Source organism: Micromys minutus (assembly GCF_963924665.1).
Source record: "Micromys minutus genome assembly, chromosome: 7".
Taxonomy (NCBI): Eukaryota; Metazoa; Chordata; class Mammalia; order Rodentia; family Muridae; genus Micromys; species Micromys minutus.
This window is the reverse complement of record NC_137976.1, coordinates 28903309-28923325: the sequence shown is the minus strand read 5'-3', so window position 1 is coordinate 28923325 and position 20017 is coordinate 28903309. Positions and strand designations below refer to the sequence as shown.

Genomic DNA, 20017 nt, shown 5'->3' with positions numbered 1-20017 from the left:
TAAAAGTTAATTTACTGTATTTGTAATAATTTTGTTTTAAAATATATTCAGGACTTAAATTAGCAATCACATATCATAATATGTTTCTGAGCTTGGTAGGCATACTTCTTCTCTGATAATGAAATTGATTCCAATATTCTCTAAAGAGATGAACTCCCTCCAGGATAGTCCTTTGTGTATATAATTTAAAGTTCGCATTGACAGAGTTGTACATATTCATGTGTCCTTAAAGTTTGTGCTGCTGTCACACTTGGCTTACTCTTGCCCTACTCTTCTCTCTGTTGAACAGGTTTTACCTACGTACATGCTGATAAAATCACAAGTCACCTGAATCTGCCCTCTTTACAAAAGATCCCAAACACTATTAGGAATCTAACATTGGCCTTTCTCCCTTCTTTTTGGCAGCTGAAGAAATGGGTTTTGCAAGTCCTGTAAGAACTGTACTCTCAAAATATGGGTTTGTCTGAAAACACAATCTGTGGTCAAATGAGCTTTGTGGCATAAAGTATTCTGAAACTTTCTTAGAGATCACCACTAATTTCAACATTTTGAAATCTTTTATCTTTTCTTCAGTATATGCGCATGTTAAGTTTTATATAAGAGAAGATTTTTACAATATGCTCTTTTAGGACCATGCTGAGTTTTAAGCATACTTTTCTCAGAATATGCTTTGAAAAATTTACTTTCCTTAATTCTTTCCCCATAAGAAATGTCAAAAATGTTCAGTTTGCATGAATAATTTCAAGGGGTGTAGGGTAAGAAGAGTGGGTAGGCTGGGGGTAAAATGCAATGTGTTAATCATGAGAAGATAAAAGATGAACGCCAAGCAAACTGAGTATTGAACTGGGTCTCTGTGTGCAAGGAGGAGGTAACAGTGGGCATTTGTAGTACTGTGGCACATATGTATTAGTACTTGAAGCTTTTGCAGCTGTGTGCGTCTTGTTATCAGACATAGATAGGATCACACTAATTATTTCTCATCTGCTCACCTTTCCCTGGTCATAATGATTCTCATATTTCTGTGGGATCCTGACATTTTAACCTACAGTTTTTATTCATAATTTATCTAGTGTAAGATGTATCATGTTACACAGTCTTATTTTTTCTTCAAGTAAAGCTTTGCTAATGAGGCCTTTTTTTTTCTTTACTGAAATATAAACCTAACTTCATTTTTAGCTTTCTCATAGTTCACTACATTTGAACATAGCAGAAGTAAAAAGAGTTTTGCTTTGTGATGTAGCTTCTCTATAAACACAAGCTGTTCCTGGCTTCAGATGTGTTCCTCTGAAGATCCCCAGATTTATTTCTCTTATAAGACCTCATGTTATTTCTGCTACAAGTTTGTTATGATTTTGTTTTTTACTATGATGAATGTCAAATGCCTTGTATGAGAGAGAGGTGGGGGAGGGGGAGAGAGGGAGAAAGGGAGACAGGGAGAGAGGAAGAGGAAGAACAGGGAGAGGGAGAAGAAGAGAAAAAGGGAGAGGGAGAGAGAGACCAGGGAGGGGGGATGAACAGGTGACAAAAATTAAAATTTAAAGGAAAATGAAAACCAACATTCTGTACTACATCATATGTTCATAAAATATAATATGCATGCAAGTAATGAAAACATGTTGATGTTATTGTGACTTCATAAGAAATACAGCTAAAGACAGACATAATTTTATATAAGCTATTACTAAACATTTGGATTCAGTAAGACATTCTTTAGATGAGCCTTCTTCAAACAATAGTGATTGCTAAAATTTGTTTCATCTCTCACTAACCTAGATATCTTCAGATTTCAAATAAAGATTGTGTATAATACGATGTTAACTTGTTGCCTAGTAGAGAAACAAAATCATTTTAACTGTTGGACACACAGACTGCTTGTGAGATGAAGACTGTGACGTTTTCATAAACACAAAAAACTATATTTCTATACCTCCAATAAGACACTGATGCATAAACTGAATTATTTCTAAAGAAGCTTTCCTGAGCCCAGTGTGATGGGGTATTTGGGTAAAGGCCTCTTGCCCAAGTCCAATGATCTAATTTGATCCCCCTGAAACACACAGCAGAAGGACTGGCCCCAGTCCCCGTAGTCCTTTGGCCTTCAAGCATGCTAATCTTTTCTTGCTGTTGTCTTTTATTCACCATGGACATGTACTAACCCACATGCAATCATACATGTACCCACATTAAGAAATAAATCTGACAGGTGCATGTTTTTAATCCCAGCTTGCAGGAGGTGGAGCTGGTGAGTTTGAAACTAGCTCCATCTATAAAGTGAGTTTTAGGCCACTCAGAATTACAAAATAAGCCACATCTCAATACAAAGTAATTAAAAAAAACCTGGAAATAATTTAAGAGCTTAAATTTTCATATGGGTATAGAATACTGGGTACCACTGGAAATTAGTAAACAAATGTTTAGAGTTTTGTTTTGTTTTGTTATTTCTCTTCAGAGGGACTAAAGCTGATAAAGTACAAAACATAGCCACACTAATTTTTATGAATTTGATTTAAAAAATTCTGATTTAAGTTGAATTTCATAATCTGGATATTCTATGAAAGTGGCTTTTGTCTATAGATAGCAAATATGTTTTTTAATGTAATTTAGTTTAGAATTGCTGATGATCAAAACTGTAATATACAGGAATAGGGGAAGGGTTCAGTAACAGACTGTGTGATGAATGTGTGTAAAAGCCTACTTTCAGTACCTAGCATCATCTGCGTGCTCCATTCCTGCTGAACTGCTATTTAGTTTACAATGTTCCTTTTAAATAGGCTAAGCTGTGTCCCTGATTAAGAGTATGGCACTCAGCAGTACATGGTTGTTTTGCCATGACATGAATTGGTAAAGCATATCTTTGGTTTTCTAAAAGACAGAGAATAGAACACGAGAATGAAAACACTTTATAAGAAGAAATGAAGCAACTTCTGTCTATTGAAGTAATGGGGGAATCAGGTTGCAGTTTTCGGGTTGCAGTCCATTTTGTAAATTTTGCATCTGTAGATTACATCCTAAAACCTCTGTTTACTTATTGGCAATTGGTAGTTACTGGCTGGAAACCTAGGCTACAAAGATTGGATAGCTGTCTTTGAAATGACCTACTAATTTCTCCTAACCACTAAAATAGAAACTGTAATCTCATTGTAAATTAGCTGTAGTTTATATTGAATAACTTAAAAAACATTCTCATTCATAAAAAATGTCTAAAGAAAACCAAGCACTCTTTATCCAAGACTCTTAAATATTTGTTGATACTACAGTGTTTTAGTTCAAGCAGTAAAGGAGGGATGTTGCAAGTTTGGAGAGGAATTGTCAAGGAGCCACAAGAGTCAACCTTATAACTCAAGTGAAACACAGAGACACTGTGAGAAAAGAAAATACGGATGCTTCATTTAAAATATTCACTCATTACTCTACCATGCATTGATAAAATTAAAAGCACACAAAATTTTAAGAAAATAGTTTTATAATCTTTAAAATAAGTGAAAGTAATATTCAATAATTGTCATTAAGTGGGATCTACTAGTAAATTATGTTTGATGTGCTATGCCTGAATGATAAAATTCAGAAAATGATGCATACATCCTTCAAAAACAAAAGTTGACTATGACTTATATGTGTCTTGGTGTGGTGAATACAAGTATATAAATTTACTAGACCCAAAAAAGACCAGTTTACTAAGTTATGCTCTACTTGGAAGCTACAAGTGAGAAAAATATAAGTTTAGAAAAAGAAATAACACACACACACATATGAATGTAACAGAAAAGGACAAAAATTATGTATATAATGTATTTGAATGTACACATATACACTTACATGTATAAGTTTGAGTATGAAGACTTGAAACCCAATCATCTAACAACTTCTACTGAGAAGTAAAGGAAGGAAGAAGGAAGAAGAAAGAAAAAAAGATTAATTTTATTAGCAAGCCTCTTCCCTAATCACTTGGAGACATAAAAGGTGCACTCAATACATGAGAATCATTTAAGCTTCAAAAGAGATGTAGGATATGAGTCTAGAGTAGCGCTTAAACCAAACAAAGTATAAAATAAGTTCCAAGACTTCTCTTTCCACTGCATTACATCGGGCTATGTGAGTCCTACCTGTAACCTCTCACTTCTTCATTTTTCTGACCTGACCCAACTACGGAAGTGAGTGAGTCAGAGAATATTCCTGTTTTTCCAGATGGTGATTGTGATATGAAATGAACTCTGCCATGACCTATAATAAAAATGGAACATATCAAGCTGAAAAATTCACACCAAATGTGTGAAGCATTTTGAGAAACTGATGCAAGCTTGGAATACCTCTATCACATTGTGACTGCCTAACTTAATTTATCTTTATTCCAAAATGCTAGCTGTTTATATATATATATATATATGGGGAGTGGCTAGGCAAAAAAAAAGTAGGATAAAGAAATAAAAAACAAGAATTCGAGAGGTTAGGAACAGAGACATTATAGAAAATGTTTAAGACATGGCTTTATTTTACTTTTTTCTTTTTTAATTTTGTTCAATCATTTTCTATTTACTTTATTTTATTTGTTTACATTCCAGATTTTATCCCCCCTCACATCCCATACACCCCCTTCACTCTGTCTTCTTGAAAATGTCCCCACCCCACAAGCCATCGGACCTCCCCACTCCCTAGGGCCACCAGTCTCTTGTCTCATGAGGGTTAGGTGCATCTTCTCTGATAGAACCCAGACCCAGAAATCCTCTGTTGTTTATGTGTTGCGGACCTCATATCAGTTGGTATATGCTGCCTGGTTGGTGATCTAGTGTCTGAGAGATCTCAGGGGTCCAGGTTAATTGAGACTGCTGGTCCTCCTATAGGGTCACCCTCCTCCTCAGCTTCCTCCAACTTTTTTCTAATTTAACCTCAGGCATCAGCAGCTTCTGTCCATTGGTTGGGTGCAAATATCTGCATCTGACTCTTTCAGCTGCTTGTTGGGCCATTTGGAGGGCAGTCATGATAGGCTTCTTTTTGTGAGCGTTCCATCATCTCTGTAGTAGTGTCAGACCTTGGGGCCTTTCCTTGAGCTGGATCCCACTTTGGGTCCATCACTGGACCTTCTTTCCTCAGGCTTTTCTCCATTTTCTGACTTTGCAGTTTTTTTCCGACAGGAACAATTGTGGCTCAGAGTTTTTGACTGTGGGATGGCAACCCCATCCCTCCATTTGGTGCCCTGTCTTTCTACTGGAAGGGGACTCTACCACTTTCTTTTCTGTTGCTTTCTTTTTCTAAGATGCTCAGTCTACAGATCCAATGTGAAGAACACACTAGTCTCATTACTATGCACTTAACGTACAATGAAGATATCCTATTCATAGAATTCAAAGCATTTTATATGTCGCAAGAAAGTGAGGCTATAAATTAGGCTCAAAAATCATTGTACTGATTAACACTGTTCTTTGAAAATATTAACTTTGCATTTGCTGATCCATTTTCCATCTTAAGATTAGTTCTGTTTCAACTGAGTTTTAGAATCCTTATGATTACTCTACAAAAGTTCTTAGCATCACCTCCTTCTGAAAACATTTTCTCAAAGCTACAGACAAAATTATTCAACTCCATCTTTTCACCTTTTTTTTTTACAAAAATTCCTGCTTGTTTAAATAATTATATCTAAAAGTATGATGTGATATTCAGACAGGCAAGCGGCATGTACTAGTCAAAGAGAAAATTAGTGTTTCAATTCTGTACATTTAGAAACTTCAATTTTATTTTATTTTATTTTTATTTTTATCTTTGTAAAGTCTTGTTTTCCACTGGCTGCAGCTTGGAGTTTGGGAAGTTTTCCAATCATGTTATGATTTTCCCCGAAGAATCAGATGTGCTTTGGGTGACAGAAATTATGTAGGTTAAACACAACAAACAAAGAAACAAACAATAAAACCAGATAATCCTTGCCTGAGTTTCAGTAGAGAACAATGCACAAACTGAAGTGTATGTGTCATGAGTCAGGGGTTTTTGGGTATCAGCAAATAATTTTTCATTGTGTGAGATCACAGCTCACACAGGAAAACATCTAAAGGGATGGCTGAAATGGAGAAATCTGTTCCACAATCCATTCTCAGCCAATTTTGCATCAGCTTTCAAGTAGGCTATGGACATTGTGGAAAGGCATTCTCTGTGGCTTGAGGAATTTACAGCCATCTTTATTCCCTTTCAGCTATTTATCAGCAATATAAGGTTTCACAAACACTTGTCTGCAGCCAATATGTTCTGAATTCTTTGGTGCAAAGATGACACACCAAAAAAAAAAAAAAAAAAAAAAAAAACTTGCAAAAGACTGATGAGAGACAAAATGTGCCATTTTTTTTTTCTTGTGGCAAGAACCTGATATACGGGAGATTTGAGTTCATTCTTTGAAACTACAGAGTGTGTTCTAAAGCTAATTTCCTGCTTGAACATTATCGGGTGGCCCTGCTGCATCTGGATCACTGAAGTCCCGTTCCGATTTGCTAAAGTTGAACAGGCTCTTCTGCAACATGTCAGAGAGCAAGTTGGCATCCAGGTCAGAAGAGGGTAGAAATGCCTGCTGATGTCACTACAGGAATCGACCCACGTGTAGTTCATCCCACTGTGCAGAGTCTGTTCTAATACATTTTGCTTCGAAAGAGAGATCGATGACTTATCCGAAATTCATATTAAAGTATGCTTGTATTTCAGCACTTCTAAAGTTATTTTTAAATTTTGGAATTTTTAAAAAATAATTTACACTCCCAAATACCAAGCTTTCTCTCTTGGGGAAGTGGAGGCCTCAAGCAAGGCTCCCAGATTAGCTCTGTTTGTGCTTGGATTATCTATTTTCTGAATCGTAAAGCTGTCGTGGTAAAACCTAGAAATCTCTTTAAAGATGCATATTTGGCTGCATGTGCTATCCAACAGATGTCTGGATAGTTAGAATCTCTTGAGAGCATTATAACGTGTGGTTTCAGTTAAAATAAGTGATCTAAACTTTTTTGCTCCCTTTGGTCTTGCTTTTCTCAGTTCTGGGAGAAAGCCTGTAGTTTGTTGAGAATTTACAGAAGAATATTTCATTTCATTCTTCATTCTTTTGTTGATTTTTAATCCCCATGTTTAAGATGCCATTATATCTGCTTTTGAAATGAGTTTGCTGGACTGGTAAGTAGTGTCTTCATTCCATATCACGATCCCAAGATCTTATCACACAAGAGATAATCAATTCCATTAATGTTCAAGCTTAGAAATCAATATTGGGGCATTATGCTAAAAAGAAAACTACCAGTCACTGCAATGAATAATTCAAATTTGTCAGAAGTTCAGTTGTATACTGATGATCTCACATGTGTTAGGCTTTAAGTACCTGAGGGATATCTGACCAGCTGGACACAGGAGAAGATGCTAAAGGCAAAGGTCTGCATAGCTGTTTGTGGTTTTGGAGGAAGAAGGCATTAAGAGGGTAGTTTGACTACTGTGGTTTGTTGTCTTAATGGCAGACACCTGGCAGTAAAGGACTTGTCACCCACGGTGTTTGCCTCAGGTATGCAGGTGTTGCCTTCTTACCTTAACACAGTAAATTATTGTCTAAAAGCAAATTCAGGTTTGGTGGGTTTTACGTTTCTACTTTTGAATATGAACGAAAGACATCCTGACAAGTTTGAGCAGTTTTCACCTTATTGGCCCTGACAGTACTGTTTCGGTGGAGATTTTTTGAAGAATATTCTAAATGTGATTCCATGTCTCTGTAAGTAGAAAAGTCTTCTTTTGCTACTAAGTCCTTTACTTTTCTAGTCAGGCTCTATCCACTATTAATGTGCAAGAGTTGTGATCAGAGATGTTGACTGTTACTGAATCATCATAAGGAATACATTTAACTCTATATTTGTTTCTAGAAGAATACATTTTATTTTTAACACCTTTAAAACATTGTCAATCATTTATGTATTAAGTTTTAAGTCAAATCATCAAATAGTCAAAAAGACTTATAAAATGTAAAAAATAATACTCATATCTAATGCACAAAAGGTACAGAAAAATCAAGGAAAACTTTAATCCTTGAATTTGATCAATCCTAAAGCACAAAATCTGATCAAAGATAAAATAGAAAGTCATAACCACACAGTGATTCTTTAACAGAGAAATAATGCAAATCAAACAATTAGATAAGTCTATAATGACCATAAAAAACATTCCATTTTATTTTAAATTTTATTTAAAATTTTTTATTACTTTTACTTTTTTTACTGTCCAGTCTCCCCCCACCAATTTTTCACAGTTCCTTATCCCAATCTACCCTCCACCCCCAACTGCCTACAAGAGAATGACCCCCAGCTGCCACCAGGTCTTTCCACTTCCTGGGACCTCAAGTCTTTTGAGTGTTAGGTACGTCTTCCACTGAGGCCAGACCAGACAGTCTTCTGCTGTATATATGTCAGGGGCCACAGACCAGCTCCCATATGCTGCCTGATTGGTGGCTCAGTGTCTGAGAGATTTCAGGTGTCCAGGTTAGTTGAGACTGTTGGTCTTTCTATGTGGTTACCCTTCTCCTCAGCTTCTTCCAGCCTTTTCCTAATTAAACCACCAGAATCCCTCACTTTAGTCCAGTGATTGGGTATCAGGATCTTGTCTGTCTCAGTCAGCTGCTTTTTGAGCCTCTCAGAGGACAACCATGTTGGGCTCCAGTCTGTAAGCACACCACAGCATCAGTAATAGTGATAGGCCTTCGATCCTCAACTTGAGATGTATCCCAAGTTGGTCCTGTCTCTGCACTGCTTTTCTCTCAGTGTATTCTCCATTTTTGTCCCTGTGGTTGTTTTAGACTGAACAATTCTGGGTCAGAGTTTTTGACTGTAGATGGCAACCCAGTCCCTCTACTTGATGATGTCTTGTCTTTCTACTGGAGGTAGGCGCTATGAGTTCCCTGTTTCCACCATAGGGCATTTCTTCTAAGGTCCTTCCATTTGAGTCCTGAAGGTTCTTACCTACCAGGTCTCTCAGGCACATTGTAGCAGGTCCCCCCCCCCACCTCCCACCCTCCGAGGATGCGTATTTCCATTCTGCTGGCCCTAAAGGCTTCTTTCTCCTGTCACCCCACTTCCCATACCTCATCATGCTCCACTTAACTCCCTCTCACCCATGTCTCTCTTGCCCTCTGCCTCTTGTGACTGTAATATTCTCCCTCCCAAGTGTGATTGAAGCATCCTCACCTGGGCTCTTCTGCTTGTCAACCTTAAGTTTTGTGGATTGTATCCTAGGTGTTCTGTACATTTTGGCCAACATCCACTCATTAGTCAGTACATGTCATGCATGTCTTTGCGTGTGAGTTACCTCATTCAGGATGATATCGTCTAGTTCCTTCCATTTACCTGCAAAATGCTGATGTTCTCATTTTTTTGTTTAAAAGATGTATTTATCTATTTCTTTAAAATGTGTGTGAATACACTGTAGCCGTCTTCAGACACAGCAGAAGAGGGCGTCAGATCCCATTACCAATGGTTGTGAGTTGTAAAGTGGTTGCTGGGAATTGAACTCAGTACCTCTGGAAGAGCATTCAGTGCTCTTAACTGCTGAGCCATCTCTCCAGCCTGAAGTTCTTATTCTTAATAGCTGAATTGTGTACTTGTAACACATTTTTTTTGTATTCATTCTTCCATTGTAGGACATGCGGATTGTTGTTTCCAGTTCCTGGCTATCACAGATAAAGTTGCTATGAGCATAGTTGAACATGTGTTGCTGTAGTGTAGTGGGCGTATTTTGTGTATATATTCAAGAGTGGTATAGCTGGTAGATATATTTCCAGTTTTATGAGGAATGTCCACATTGATTACCAGAGTGGTTGTACCAGCTTGCAATTCCACCAGCAATAGAGTAGTGTTTCTCTTTCTCCACATCCTGCCTAACATGTGCGGTTAGCAGATTTTCTGATCTTAGCCATTCTGACTGGTGTGAAGTAGAATATCAGAATCATTTTTATTTGCATTTCCCCGATCACTATGCACTTCTCTGCCATTCAAGATGCCTCTGTTGTGAATTCTCTGGTTAGCTCTATACCTCATATTTTTTTGGAGGTTCACTTCTTGAGTTCTGTATTTATTTTGGATATTAGCCTTTACTGGATGTGGGGTTAGAAGATTTTTTTCCCAATCTGTACATTGCCAATTTGTCCTATTGACTATATTCTTTCCTTTACAGAAGTTTTTCAATTTCATGAGGTCCCATTTATCAATTCTTTACATTAAAAAAATGAGTGTCACAGTCATCGTCAAAACATTTTGATATCATAGTTAAATATGTAACTGTAACTGACTATATACTGTGCCTTTAGCAATAATACAAATACATTTCCAAAACAAGTTTGTATGTATATGATTATGCATATGTATGTGTATGTCTGTATTTAGGCGTATTATGTACATCTGTTGATTATTGTCATAGCGTAGAATGAGTGCTATAAGATCTCCCAAAAGAATAAAGATATGCATGCAATTTTCAAATACATTGCTGCTCCTGCAGTATGAACAGTGGTGATTGCTTACAGATCTAAACTATAAATTGAGAACACTGGTGGAAAAGAATATTACTTAGTGCTTTTACTCTATAAATAGTATTGATAATGATTTTAAAATAAGAATCCTTTGATGTTTTGCCATGAAAACTATTTGGATTAGGAATTATAAAAGAAGTGTGATGTTACACACAATCTGTTTGGATTCTCGTTATATCACTAGGGCCCAAACGGACCGCTATTGCTTCCCTTCCTCATCCTTCCTCTAAGTTCATAGTGTGGTGCTGTGTTCACATGGATATTTAGAAAGCCCCAACTTGTATTTAACCTGATTTTCTAAGCCTCTGGCGAACAGATTCATTGGTGTTCTCATTTGCAGTGTTAACTTTATGAAGGGACAGAAATGCGTATGATTGTTTCATGAACCTTTCTATTGTCATCTGGCATTGTGTCAGGTGGGGGAAGGTTGGGGAACTGCAACAACAGAAAGCTGTGTGTATTTAAGATGGGAACAAGTATTCTTTGTAGCAGAACAGAGTATTTATCTTTAAATACTGGACTAAGTTGCCAGTTTGTTAATGTAATAACAAGTGTTCCTAGGTAAATGACTTGCATGTAAACTCTTAGTATCTGTGAAATGAACAGTTTTTACTTGTAAAGTACTTTCTTTATCTTAAAATAAAACTATGTTTTGCCCACACTCTTGGGTTTTATATGTCATTTCTCTCTTTCACCAGTATGTCTTTCATTGTGCAGTTACTTCTGTTATCTCTAGGAAGCATATTTGATTTAAAGAGGGGTGTCAATATCATGTTTACAGCATCGTGCTAAGTGGAACATGTTCGTGTAGTGGGTTATGATTGGTAATCAGGGTGTTCCCATAATCCAGCTCTGCAACAGCACACAAATGCCAGTTCAGTTTATCACTTATGACTTCTACCGAACAGAATAATGACATCTTAGTGTTGCTGTCCCTTTAAATATCTGAAGCTTTTATATATTGTATTTTGATCATATTTGTTTTTTTTTTTTCTTGCACCTTCTTCAAGATGCACACCTCATTAGGACTCACCCAACTTTGTTTTCTCACATTTTAAAATCTTACCAAGTTCTATTAATGGTACCCTTTAGACTCTAAGGTGCATTGCTGTACTCTTAGAGCTATCGGCAGATATACCTGGCAGCTCTCTCCAGGCAGTGATCAATTGCCAGGAGCTGCTCTGCTAGGGGTAAAATTTTGTGCCTAGTTCCACCCTTGATGCTGGAAAGCCTAGCTAATCTTTAGCTAATCTAATGATACTATCATTGCTCCCACATTAAAACAAAAATCCCATTTACAGTCAAAATTTATTCTCAAGTTATTCCTTTGTCCTAGTCATTGCATATAATGCTTCATTCTATAAAGTTCTGCAAATATCTAATTAGTAGGTCAGGGTTTTGGTGTCATTCGTTCCAATTCTGCCCCTGCTTTCAAGTACCCCCTCCCACAGCTTGTGCAGCATTACCTTGGCAGCAAGCTCCCCATTTCTTAGTGATTTCCCCCAAGATGCCCATCTTGAGCTGCCCTGCCATCTTTTGCACTACAGGGTACAGGAGCCCTAGCAGATTCAACAGAATCTCTCCTAAGCCAACCCCTGTGTCTTTTATGAGAGTTTTGGGAGCTTAGGATATTTTCACAAAATACTCTGGGGTTGAAGGAAGTGAGGGAAGGGGGGAGACTTTAGAATTTTCATGCTTACATACGTGTTGCTGCTCTTCTGATTCTTATTTCTGGAACCTTAGCATGGCACCAAACTTTGACATTGTTGCCTCTTGAAATTTAGAGCACGATTTTTCCCAGCAGTGGGGAAGTTGCTCCCAGTAACATCTTTATAAAATTCTGTCAGCCCTGTGGCCTGGTTCTGGTGTCCTCCTAAAAGTTTGGGTTGAAATTCTAACTCTTAATGTGTTGGTTTTAGTGATGCCTTCAGGCATGGATAGGTGACCGACGCTGATTCCTCAGAAATGGGAATTTATTCTCTTCTAAAGAGGTTGAGAAAACACACACACACACACACACACACACACACACCTACCTTTCTGTTTTAGGAAACAGTGAAAGGAACCTCTGTGAACAAGAAAGCAAGCTTTCATCCAACACCAGATCTTCTGTTGTTGTCTTGATCTTAGATCTGAGCCTCTCCTATGGTGCTGGAGGAATCTCTGCTGTCAATCAGCCCAGTTTTCAGAATTTGTTTTAACATCCTGAACAGACCGACTGCCAGACTCACAGATTTTTGAAATGAAAGCAAACTGTGATCCTTTTACATGACCAGATTTCTCTCACATTCCTAATTATTTCAAGTTTGTTTGCTTGGGTACAGATATTGTTTCTTCCCTTCTGTGGTGATCCGGTGCTGTTGGTGTTGGAACTGAAGTGGGTCTCTGAGCCTTTACTTTCTTTCAAGCTCTTTTCTAAGTACACCTCACATTGAAACTCTGAAGATAATACTGTAACACTTTTGTTTCTTGACTTACTTCTGATTTACAATAAACAAAAAGAAAATAAGAAAGATAAAGAATAAAACACAACCAAAGCTTTGAGTCAAATGTTCTCCATTTTCAAAAAGTTCACATTAGGGAAGTGGATGGCTCTGGACCAATTATTTTTTTTTCCATTTTTTATTGGATATTGTTTGTATTTACATTTCAAATGCTATCCCCTTTGCCCTCCACTCCCACCCTCCTTCACCTCCTTTTGCCGCCATGAAGGTACTCTCTCTCCTACATCAGCACATTGGCATTCCTTTATACTGGGAAAACAAGCCTTCATTCACTGGACTAAAGGCCTCTCCTCCCATTGATGCCAGATAGTCTGTACATATGCAACTGGAGCCATGGGTCTCACTATGTGTGCTCATCTGTTGGTGTTTTAGTCCCTGGAAGCTGTGGAGTGTTTGGTTGGTTGATAATATTCTTCCCATGGGGTTTCAAACCCTTTCAGCTCCCTCAGTCCTTTCTCTAGCTCCTTCATTGGGGTCATCATGCTTAGTCTGATGGTTAGCTGCAAGCATCCCCCTCTGTATCAGTATGGCTTTGGCAGAGCCTCTGAGGAGGCATCCATATCAGGTTCCTGCCAGGAAGCACTCCTTGGCATCAGAAAAAGTGCTTGAGTTTAGTGGCTGCATATAGGATGGATCCCCAGGTGAGGCAGCCTCTCCATGATCTTTTCTCCCATCCCTGCTCTTCTATTTGTCATATTATTTCTTCCCGTGAGTGTCTTGTTCTCTTTTCTAAGGAGGACTGTGGTATCCACATTCTGGCCTTCCTTCTTTTTGAGCTTAATAAGGTCTGTGAATTGTTTCTTGTGTATTTCAAGCTTTTTGGGCTCATATCCACTTATCAGCAGTACATACAATGAGTGTTCTTTTGTGACTGGGTTACCTCACTCAGGATGATAGCTTGTAGTTCCGTCCAATTGCCCAGGAATTTCATGAACTCATTGATTTTAATAGCAGAGTTTTACTCCATTGTGTAAATGTACCATATTTTCTGTAACCATTCTTTTGTTGAAGGACATCTGGGTTTTTTCCAGATTCTTGCTATTTGAAAAGGCTGCTATGAACATAGTGGAGCATGTGTCTTTGTTATATGCTGGAGAGTCTTTGGGGTATATGCTCAGGAGTGGGATAGCGGGGTCCTCAGGTCTAAAAAAATTATATTGCACCAATGCAATGGTGTAAAGCATTGCCAGTCTTTATTATATATTAGAAATAATTTATCTTATTTCAGAAATAAATTTCAAGCTAATGTAGTTGTTAAAAGTCATCACGTGACTCATCTTGTTAGTCTTGATATAAGCTCAGAAAAATATATTTAAGAGATGAAAAGGGAATATAAAAATTTTTGTATTTTTGTGAACTAATTTTGTGAGAGCATGTTTACATGGGGATTAGTCAAATGTGGCTAGTGACCTTCTGTCACATCTTTCAAATGACACAGGTCACAAAAAGTGTACATATATGCTATCATTAAGACTACTGTCTTGGGCTGGAGAGATGGCTCAGTGGTTAAGGGCACTGACTGCTTTTGCAGAGGTCCTGTATCCAGATCCCAGCAACCACCTGGTGGCTCACAACCATCTGTAATGGGATCTAATGCTTTTTCTGCTGTGTCTAAAGTCATTCACAGTGTACTCACATATAAAGAATAAAAATATCTTAAAAAGAAGACCACTGTCTCTGCCATCTGGACTCTTGTTCATAAACCTGTCTCTGCCATTGCTCCCCCTAATTTCTGCCCTCATCTTGAGTAATCCATATTACTGAGAACATGGTCGATAAGGTTACAGGAATGTTCCATGTAAAGTTCCCAGCACTTTCTGTTATTGTAAAGCTTGGCATATACAAATCCTAAGGATGTTAGTGAGTCTTCTCTTTTCTACCAAAATATCATGTGGACTAAAAAAAAAAATAAAACCAGAATGGAATTACTGACATAAAGAAACACATATTTGATTTCTGTTAGCAAGTGGAAATCAGTGTTAGGCCCTCTTTTGATACAGATTTGCTTGGCAATGGAGGAGCAAAGGAATCCAAATTGGAGCAATGTTGATGGCAGAGGATAGTCTCTTCTTGCAAGCAGTTCTTGAAAAATTGTGATGTATGTAGACCATGCAAGGATTATGATGATCAATTTTGCCTGCTTCCATTTTAAGGGACAAAAAAACCTAAGTAGATAGCTCCTAAGTATTTCAAACAACCCTCAGCAATTTTCTTTACTAGAAAGATGGCAGCCTTGCTTTCATGATGCAACATGTTAGTAGGGTCCATTGTCATTTCTCTTTTTAAAAATTAGTTGTATTTATTTTGAAAATTATAAAAAGTGACTGGAAATTAAACCAAATATATGATTTATGTCTTTCCACTGAAAAGAGGCTAATCAATCAGTATCCAATAGTTATTTAAAATCTGTGAGGTTATAGATGAATTGACAGGTGGCTTGGATTTGTTTAAATTTACTCTGGAGTGTCATAGAGCCAGGCAACCAAACACTACAGAGATGCATCTGTAATGAGAGAATGATTTCTGCTTTAAAAGTTGGGGTCCATCTTAAGTAATTCCATACTTGGCTACAACAAACATTTACATGATCTGAGGGAGTCATATATCTTTGCACATCAAACTAAGGACTGCTGTTATTAAAAAAAGTCCAAACCACTCGATGATTGCAGAAGTATTCATGACTTGCAGTGTTGACATTGTATAGATTGATGTCATCTTCAGCTCTGGAAATACTGTGTCATCTAGAAGATGAGAAATATTAATAATAAAAAATATTTTTGTAGTCAGAAAATTGTCAGTAAAGGTGGCTTAGATTATATGAGTTACCCCACAGAGACTGTGTCAGGTTGCAAATTATTCAACCCGCAAAATCATTTGAAAATAAGTAAAGCAAACTCGAGTGTCCTGACACATCTCTGGATTCTTTTATTTCTCTTCCTTTCCTGTGTCATCTTTTATTCCTCTCCTCATTGAAACTGGAGTACAAGTTCTATACCAAGTATTCAAGCATTTTTAGAGAGTAATAGCTAGACCATTCTTTTGACACCCAGAACCTATTGCCTTTCGACAGTACTCTCAGGCTTTAGATACTCTCAGGCTTTAGTTTATCTATTTTTATTCTCTCTCTCTCTCTCTCTCTCTCTCTCTCTCTCTCTCTCTCTCTCTCTCTCTCTCTCTCTCTAGCTTTTAGTTTCACATCCCACCTCTCCTCCCAGGCTCTAACCATCCCCTCTCCTCCAGATCCACAACTCTTCCATTTTCCTTCAGAAAAGAGCAGACCTTCCAGACATATCAACCAAACATGGCATGTCAAGTTGCAGTAAGACTATGCACATACCCTCAAAGTAAAATGAGAGAAGGCTACCCAGTAAGAAGAAATGAATTCCAAAAGTAGCCAAAAGAGTCAGAGTTAGGAGTCCCACAAGAAGACCAAGCTACATAACTGTAATACACATGCAGAGGGCCTAGGCCACGGAGCATAACCCAAGTAAGCTCCGTGACTATCAGCTCAGTTTCTGTGAGCTTCTAGGAATCCGGATTAGCTTATTTTGTGGGTTTTCTTGTAGTGTGTTGACCCCTCTTGCTTCTACAATTTGATGTGCCTTTTATTTTCCTTTATTGTCTGTCTTTTCATGTTGCTATCTTAATGTTGTCTTAATGTCTGTATCCAATGACAGTGCTTCTAATGATACCATTAATTAGTAAAAAAAAATATTTGATGGGTAGAGAAACAAAAAATGCTATTATAGTAACAATCAAAATACTAAACCAGTCTATGTCATTTTTCTAGTTTTATGTTTTTATGTCTAGTATTCGTTCCAGACTGATAAAAGTTTTAACCGAGGCCTGAAAAAATAGTTTGAGATCCTGGCACCAACACAACAATTGTCTTGTCTTTCTGCCCACATTTCAGATGCCTCATTTCACATTTTGATATTTGATTCTGAATGACTTGAGAGTTTATTCAGAGGGCCCACTCTTCCAAATTATATGTCTCAAATAGAAAAATAAAGGTAAATAAAAGAGACAATGGGCATGAAAACTAATTGATTTCAACAATGATTTCAATATACAGGTACACCAAAATATTTTAATATATATACATTAAACATATGTATTTCTCAGTTATATCTCAAAAACAAAACAAAATAAAACTACATATAAAATGAAACCTGTCTCCAGGTAGGTTTGGATAGCAGTTGCCCTGGTAATTGTCTATATCAGAAGTCATTTAAATGGCTACAGTCGACCCAAGTCAGATTCATATTTTCTATACATCCTCTTTAATAAACTTTCTATTTTACCTATCAGTTGGAGTTCAGATGTGTTCATGTATCAGTTTCAAACTTCTTTAATCCAATTTGTTTGCAATGTTTCTTAGACTTTCCTGAGTCACTTTAAATTCATTATGGGAAAAGATATTAAAAGAAATAAATGAATATCTAGAATATAGTACAATTTACTATGACCTATCAGCATACCAATAGTACTAAACTCCTTGTTGTATACATATTTAATCATTTTATGATTTTAATAATGCTTCTCTGAATAAAATACATTTTAAAACAACTGAACATACCAGTCACAAGTCTAATTGCACTGGTTGTTAGAAATTTTAATTGAGGTGTTCAGATGTTTCTCAAATTGGTTATATTTCTCTGCTCTTCCACTATCATCTCCTCCTTAAAGTTAAGGCATAATTTTTTAAATTTTATTGAACCTTTAATTCACTTCTAATACAGAAAAATAAGAAAGAAACAGCAAAGAAAGTCTATGGAATAAACTGCATTATCTTAGTACAGAGTTCTTGTCACATAGTGTGTTCCTTGACCTTTTAAGAAGATAGGTCATCTTTAGGTCCTCTTGCATATTGCCTGGGGTTTACTTTCTATACTCAGTCTTGAACATTCATGAGTCCTATGTGTATACTTATTCATTATTTTTCATTTTCATCATTTTAGGTCTTCAGCATCAAGACAAGAGCAAAGAATCAACTTGGTACTGAAGCATGGTATCAGCAGGTCATATGGCAGCATGAAACCAAGGGCCCATTGGGAAAAGATGCCATTGGTATATCCCATTCAAGAATGGGACACAAGATACATGGATTGGGAAGAGGACATATAAGGCCGTTGTCTTTAGATTTGAACCTTTTCTGAAGCAAACATAGTGGGTCCTCCTAGTCATTGAAGAAAAGCTTTTGGTTTGTTTTCCCTCATCTGAGCCTTTGTCACCTGTACAAGTTTTGCTTTACTTGCCTTGTACCAGTACCTGGGCTAGTTTTTTGTGCTTTTCCTTATTCCTTTTTCTTTTTGAACCAGCCACCTTGTAAGAAGATGATCTACCAAATGAAAATGCTCATTCCTTCAGGAAAACCATAAGCTCCATCTTCATCTATTTTTGTAAAAATACAAAGTGGTTGGTTTAGCATGGGGGAGATATTTTTTGAAGATGTCATGTCATATATTTTTTAATGTTTTAACAGTCATTGAGTTCTGTTAAAAGAACTTGCTCTCAGAAAAGCATTGACCCAAATGTTTAAGCGCTGATCTTTAAAGTGTCTGTGATGCACTGTGTCTATGCTTCTGAGGGTACCTCAAGCATTTCATCCTTTCTACAACAGTGCCGGTACCATAGACAGACCCTTCAATGTGGTGTTGATGGAACTCAGTGAAGACTTCCTCCGATGATCGCTCTCTTAGCAGCTGTATGTGTATGTGCAGCATGAGGGGACATTTTCTTTTAAAAGGCCACAGAGTAAGGGTAACTCTCAAAAATAGTTTTTAAAGGATTACTAACAAGAAAATTTAGGTTATTAAACAATACTTCTGTATAGTGCAGGCTATTTTAACAATTAGGAAGAGAGCTTACATGTGGCTTCAAATTAGGAAAAAACAACAGATTTAGGAACTGTGCATCCCACTGAGAAATTTTCCTAATTTCTAACTATTCATTCATGGCTGTTTCAAAAGTTGTAATTTTGATGACTTTGTTTTCTGGAGTGAACGCAAATGAGCAGTGTCAGGAAAGAAAGGAGATGTGCGTCAAAGAACTGACTGTCCCCCATCTTTGTAAACTGATACATAATGTATTTTTCATGTGATGTTTTAATGGGATCATTCTGCAAGAGTTTCTTCTGCTTTTAAGTGTAATTTGTTTCTTATAAATTAGAGCAAAATAAAAGTGGTAATGGATTTAAGTTTACGCTTCAATTATACAAACTGGTGGAAAGACTGAGAGCTTGAGCAGTGAACTCCCCATGGTCCTCAAGATAGAGAAGTCAAGTTGGAACTCACTTTAGAAGATTAGGCAAAGGTTGGGATTATGAAGGTAGGCATGACTGGGAAATCAAAGACACAGCCTATTTTTTACTTTCAGTTGCTCGCAGCCATAGAGGACATTAGTATTTATTTGATAATGTTTCTCCAATTCTCCAATTTCTCTCAGCCCACACAAAACAGAAGATTAATTCACGTGCTATGATCTGTTTTTAATTGTGAACTTCATGGGTGAGAATACTTTACACATTAACAACACTACAAGCAGCTAGGCAAGATTCTCAGAACTCATTTCCAAACATTTCACTTGGCTATATCATAGACATTTGTTTCTCTTCCTGCTGTGTTTTGAATTATAAACCCACTTCATCTTTTATATCCACAGACTCCATTATTTCTTCATCTTGATTCTTCTTTAACACAATCTTCACATTATTATCAATATAGTCTAGACTCGAGGACGCTTCCACTCACCAGGTCAGGAACATCAGCATCCAGATAATGGGCCTCATTACATTCTGTGCATATTTATCTGGATTTTGATAACAAATAAAACAGCTTTTATGTGCATAAATATGTGGAGCAGAGAGTTGAATGAATCTATCAGATTCATGTTGTCTTGAATCCTTCTGAGTTGTAAGAACTGAGTACTCAGCAATTCCCATGAGGGAGGCTCACCTCAATGGCCATTATCACACCCACCCTTGGGATATCTTAAC

General features: G+C 37.1%; 1 protein-coding gene across 2 annotated transcripts in view; it reads left to right on the top strand.

Moving 5' to 3' along the window:
* VGLL3 (vestigial like family member 3) overlaps nucleotides 1-19136 on the top strand; it is a 47231-nt gene extending 28095 nt beyond the window's left edge. For both annotated transcript variants that reach the window (XM_080919370.1, XM_080919369.1), the window contains exon 4: nucleotides 17982-19136. In XM_080919370.1, coding sequence (XP_080775496.1) covers nucleotides 17982-18025 — 44 coding nt within the window. In that variant the 3' untranslated portion in view covers nucleotides 18026-19136. The remainder of the gene's footprint in view (nucleotides 1-17981) is intronic.
* Nucleotides 19137-20017: the final 881 nt, after the last annotated feature.